This window comes from Trifolium pratense, linkage group LG1, assembly GCF_020283565.1.
Source record: "Trifolium pratense cultivar HEN17-A07 linkage group LG1, ARS_RC_1.1, whole genome shotgun sequence".
Classification (NCBI taxonomy): Eukaryota; Viridiplantae; Streptophyta; class Magnoliopsida; order Fabales; family Fabaceae; genus Trifolium; species Trifolium pratense.
The window spans coordinates 7,205,486-7,210,660 of record NC_060059.1 but is presented as its reverse complement, the minus strand read 5'-3'; the positions used below and the strand labels follow the sequence as shown (position 1 = coordinate 7,210,660).

General features: G+C 31.4%; 1 protein-coding gene across 1 annotated transcript; it reads left to right on the top strand.

Moving 5' to 3' along the window:
• Nucleotides 1-1,547: 1,547 nt before the first annotated feature.
• On the top strand, nucleotides 1,548-4,950 carry LOC123907047 (trihelix transcription factor DF1-like). Its single transcript, XM_045957151.1, has 2 exons — nucleotides 1,548-2,201; nucleotides 3,039-4,950. The coding sequence occupies exons 1-2, from the start codon at nucleotides 1,960-1,962 to the stop codon at nucleotides 4,489-4,491; spliced, it is 1,695 nt and encodes a 564-aa protein (XP_045813107.1). The 5' UTR covers nucleotides 1,548-1,959; the 3' UTR covers nucleotides 4,492-4,950.
• Nucleotides 4,951-5,175: the final 225 nt, after the last annotated feature.

Below are 5,175 nucleotides of genomic sequence, written 5' to 3'. Positions count from 1 at the left end.
GGGGGCACTAGTTAGCATTTGCCTTTTATTTTTAGTTAAAAAAATCTTTTTTTTTTTAGTTTAGTTATAAGGGTCTTGCTAACGAGTGCCCCCGGGACACTCTTTAAGCATTCCATTTAAAAAAACTTTTTATTCAAAAAGTTAAACACTACAATTTCCAATACGTTGACTTTACGCATTCCGATAAAAATTCTATAAAAAGCTTACTATTTAAGGGCTTAAAGAGTGTCCCAGGGACACTATTTAGCATTTGCCTAGTTATAAACATATAATTAAATAATAAATTATTTATAAACATTTAACTAACTAAGTTGATCAGAATGAGATCTTAACTAAGATTCAATCCTAAGACTCTTTAAAATTTGATATTTTTAATTTATTTTTATAAGATTTATGTTTTTTCGAGGTCTCATTATTTTATTTTTATTACTTTAGACCTCTATATATGTTGAAGTTTGCTGTTGTTAAAATTACCACGATTTTCACACAGTTTAAATTTTGAACCTCTACATATGATTTTAAATGATTTTATAATTTTTTCAACTCAAGTCATTCTATCAATAATCGACAGCTGAGATTAAAGCGTGAAAACTGCATACTTCTTTACAGCGTCAAATCAAAATCCTATTTAAGTTGGGTCGCATGATCCTAATAATTGTACAGATAAAATACTCGTTTAAACAAAAATCAATTTCATACACATTATTGGGAATATGGGGATAAAGCACCTAATGATAAGTACAAGAAGAATTATTGAAAGCTGCCCATGAATGCTAAGCTCATTATGTAGCTGTAAAAAAAGAAATCTTGGGATTTTTAGAGTTCCATGATTAACAAAAGGTCAATGGCATCCATCTGAAGGGTAACTCAGTAATTTTATAATCCGTTTTGCCACTGAAATCCAAAAGCCCCCAATAAGCAAAGCTGACCTACAAATGGGCCAACTTATTATCTCCATCGTCGCTATCTGCAGGCTGTTCCCACTATACATCTGTTAAATTTTTAGAAAAATATACATATCCTATAGATATATAAGTAAATAAAAAATAATATTAATTTTATAATCTTTTCAAATGAATATATTTCACTATCATTATTTTCTCTTTAATTTTTTGAAATTGAATTATTATCAATAATGCATACACTAATTAATTTTAACTCAATCAATTTTTGTGTGAACTAAATATCCACTGCGCCCAAGATTAATCTAATCCCAAATATTTGACTTCAACCAATTCTAAAAATGCACCAGTGTTAAGTTTTAAAGTCAAATTTTTATTACTGAGCTGACACTTCTTGAACTCCTATTATGCTAGTATATTTTCTATGCATAAGATTAATCTCGAGCCCGATAAAATTAAATTAAATTCTACTTCAAAAAATTTAACACTACTGCATTTTCAGAATTGAATTCGAAAGCAATAGGCTGCAACTGCATACATGTTAATTAGTAGTATAATTTTCTTTTACTACTTTTCCAGCACTTACGTATGGCACACATAATACAACCCAAAGCTACTCATCCTTGTCTTTCTTTTTTTCAACCCAACAACAATAAAATAAAAAATAAAAAAAGATTCCATATCCCTAATCATAAAGTTTAAAATAATACCAACAATAATAATTACATACACACACATACAAATACAGAAAGCAAAAAAGTTAATTACCTGGCTTACTTATTAATTATTTGTATAGCTAGCTAATGAATTAATTAGATGTTAATAATGAAATTGACAGATCCCACCTAAAAATAAAGAAATATATTCACTCTCATGAAAGCATCTCAATGTGCATAATAAAAACCCTTTGAGATTGTGAGTATACTATACTATAACTATACTATTCCTCTTGTTTATTTTCTCATCTTTTTATTCTTCCTTTTTTTTTTCTTCTTCTTCTCTTCTTTTCTCTATCAAGGTAGGGACATATATATCTATCTATCTATCTATACTAGTGATGGATATTTCTACCGGTGAGGATATTGTTCCGTCCGTGGTGGTGCAAAACGGCGCTAACGGTGGTCATGAAGAGAAAGAAAGTGAGATTATTGAGGAAGATGATAAGATTAATATGAATGGTGGTGGAGGAAATAGGTGGCCCCGCCAAGAAACATTGGCACTCTTGAAGATAAGATCAGATATGGATGGTGTTTTTCGTGATTCAAGTCTTAAGGGTCCCCTATGGGAAGAAGTTTCAAGGTATACCTTAATTTGATTCAATAATTTGTTTTCTCTTTTTGTTTTCTTCTTCATCTTTTAAATTCTATGAAGCTTTTTTCATTTTTTTTTGGTTTTCTCACTTCTTCAACTTATCATGCATGAAGAAGAAGATCTATTGTACTAAGAATTTATTTTCAATCTCAAAATTAACCAATAAGTTTTTGATCAAATCAATTTTCTATTAGTGGAACTTGTCAAAGATAGCTTTTGGATTGGAATCATTTTTTTTTTTTGGTTGAAAAGGATGGGGGTGCTAGCTTTACTACCATATCTTATTCTCAAGTATATGAGACAATAATTCATGTCATCTTAGATTTTGAATCATAAGATATATAATCTTTTTTATTAGAATCATCTAAGTAAAATTCTTCTAATATAATCTTGCTAGTTGCATATGTTGATCAACTTAATCATAATTTGTTTCTCCATAATTTAATTATTCATCAAGTAATTTAATGTTGAGTTCATATTCTTCTTCAATTTTCTTTGTTTCATTCATCCTTCCATCTAATTATTATTACTTTGTGTGTCTTATTTATTGTTCACTCTTTTAGGTATGAACTACCTAGCTAGCTAGCTTCATGTGTCTTTAATTATTTAGTACACTATATATTATTACTAGTACTTAATTTTGTATTTTTCATCATCACAAATTTTACCTTGATTTTTTCACGTGAGTTTTATTTTTTTTCTTCAACCGTGTTTTATTTTCATTTTCAATGGGCATATAAATGATTGAGATTACAAAATTCAATCATCATCATCATTAATTATTTTATGACTCTTCCTTGATCCATCTTCTATATATACATGTAGAAAACTAGGTGAACTTGGTTATCACCGAAGCTCAAAGAAATGCAAAGAGAAATTTGAGAATGTATACAAATATCACAAAAGAACCAAAGAAGGTAGAAGTGGAAAATCAGAAGGAAAAACTTATAGATTTTTTGATCAATTACAAGCACTTGAAAAACAATTCACACTCTCTTCTTACTCTCCAAAACCACAATCAAATAATAATCACACATCCTCATTACCAACAACAAAGCCTAATGAAACCATAAATCCAATATCACATGTAACCAATACTACTATTCCATCCACAAACCCTACTGCACTCGTTTTTCCTTCACCGCCATCAGCCAATACCACAACCAACCCTAACCACAACAACAATGTTCCATATTCTTTACCAAACATGAATAACCTATTCTCAAACACACCTACCTCAACTTCGTCCTCGACGGCTTCAGATGAAGACTTGGAAGAGAAGTACAGGAAGAAAAGAAAATGGAAGGACTATTTCAGGAGATTGACAAGACAAGTGTTGGCAAAACAAGATGAAATGCAAAAGAAGTTTCTAGAAGCGATAGACAAACGCGAAAAAGAACACTTGGCTCAACAAGACGCTTTGAGAATTCAAGAAATAAATCGAATCAATAAAGAACATGAACTTCTTGTCCAAGAAAGATCATCAGCCGCTCAAAAAAATGCCGCCATTATTGCCTTTCTCCAAAAATTGTCTGGACAACCACCACCGCCACCACCACCAACAGTGCCAGAGATGTCTCCGGCTCCGATATCACAAGTACAAACACAACAACTTGTGATACCAAACAACAACATTGTTGAAATTAAGAACATGAATAATGGTCACAAAAGTGATTGTGGTGTTGCTTCTCCATCAAGGTGGCCAAAAAGTGAAGTCCATGCACTTATAAGGATAAGAACAAGTCTTGAACCAAAATATCAAGAAAATGGACCAAAAGCACCATTGTGGGAAGATATATCAGCTGGAATGAAGAAACTTGGTTACAATAGGAATGCAAAAAGATGCAAAGAGAAATGGGAGAATATCAACAAGTACTACAAGAAGATGAAGGAAAGTAACAAACAAAGACGTGATGATAGTAAGACATGTCCTTATTTTGATGAACTTGAAGCTCTTTACAAAGAAAAGAACAAATTACAGAACCCTTTTGGTTCTAATTCATTTCATAGTATTAAGTCAAGTGAGATGATGGAGCCATTGATGGTGCAACCAGAACAACAATGGAGACCTCCAACTCAAGATGAAGAAGCTAATGTGGTGAAGAAGAATCTTAATGAAGCAAAAGAAGATGAAGATGATGGTGATGTTGATGATGAGGATGAAAATATGGATGAATATGAAGATGGAGATAGCATGGAAGAAGATGAAGGAGGTGTTAGTAGCCGTTATGAAGTTGTCACAACAAATAAACTTTCTTCAATGGACACAGTTGGATGAGACAAGATAAGGAAGTTTCTGATTGGATGGTAATGAGAGAGAGGGGGTCTTGAATCATCCGGTGCAGTGTTGTGTATCCGTAAGAACCGTTGAATTTAGAGATCAAAATTTAGGTTATACTTTCGTTTTCTAAATCCAACAGTTCTTACAGATTTATCACAATACTGTAACTGTAGATGATTCAATTTCTAAGAGAGTGGCATTACAGTCTCGATCATCAATCATCTACAACTGATGTATAGTGTTTCAGCTTTAAGGATAATTAGATTTAGAGAGATAAATTTTCACTCTAAATCTAACTGTCCTACCGAAGCACCTGAATCTTAAGATGTTTCGATTTCGAGATAGATTTTTATTTTTTATTTTAATTAAATTATTTTGTGCATTTGGGATTACAAGATGTTATTGAACTTTGTCATTGCAAATATAGTGATATATTAAAAGCATATACCACAAAAACCTGCACCATAAAAATTCATATATTTTATTTTTGTTTTGTTTTTTAAACTATGGTCCCATTTAAATAAAAAAAAGCATCATTATGTATGTTCATGTTCATCTGGGTTTCTGACACAAAATACATTCTGAAAATCATGGACCAACTTAAAAGTAGATGATTGGAGTTGTGGGTCAGATTGAAGCCGTCATGAACTGGGATAGATCAGAGATGCAAAATTGTTATAA

What these genes read in the sequence shown, in the direction of transcription:
- LOC123907047 (XM_045957151.1), top strand. Translation starts at nt 1,960, where the DNA reads ATGGATATTTCTACCGGTGAGGATATTGTTCCGTCCGTGGTGGTGCAA. An exon ending in CTATGGGAAGAAGTTTCAAG is followed by an intron (nt 2,202 to 3,038) that starts GTATACCTTAAT and finishes ATATACATGTAG; the next exon opens with AAAACTAGGTGAACTTGGTT.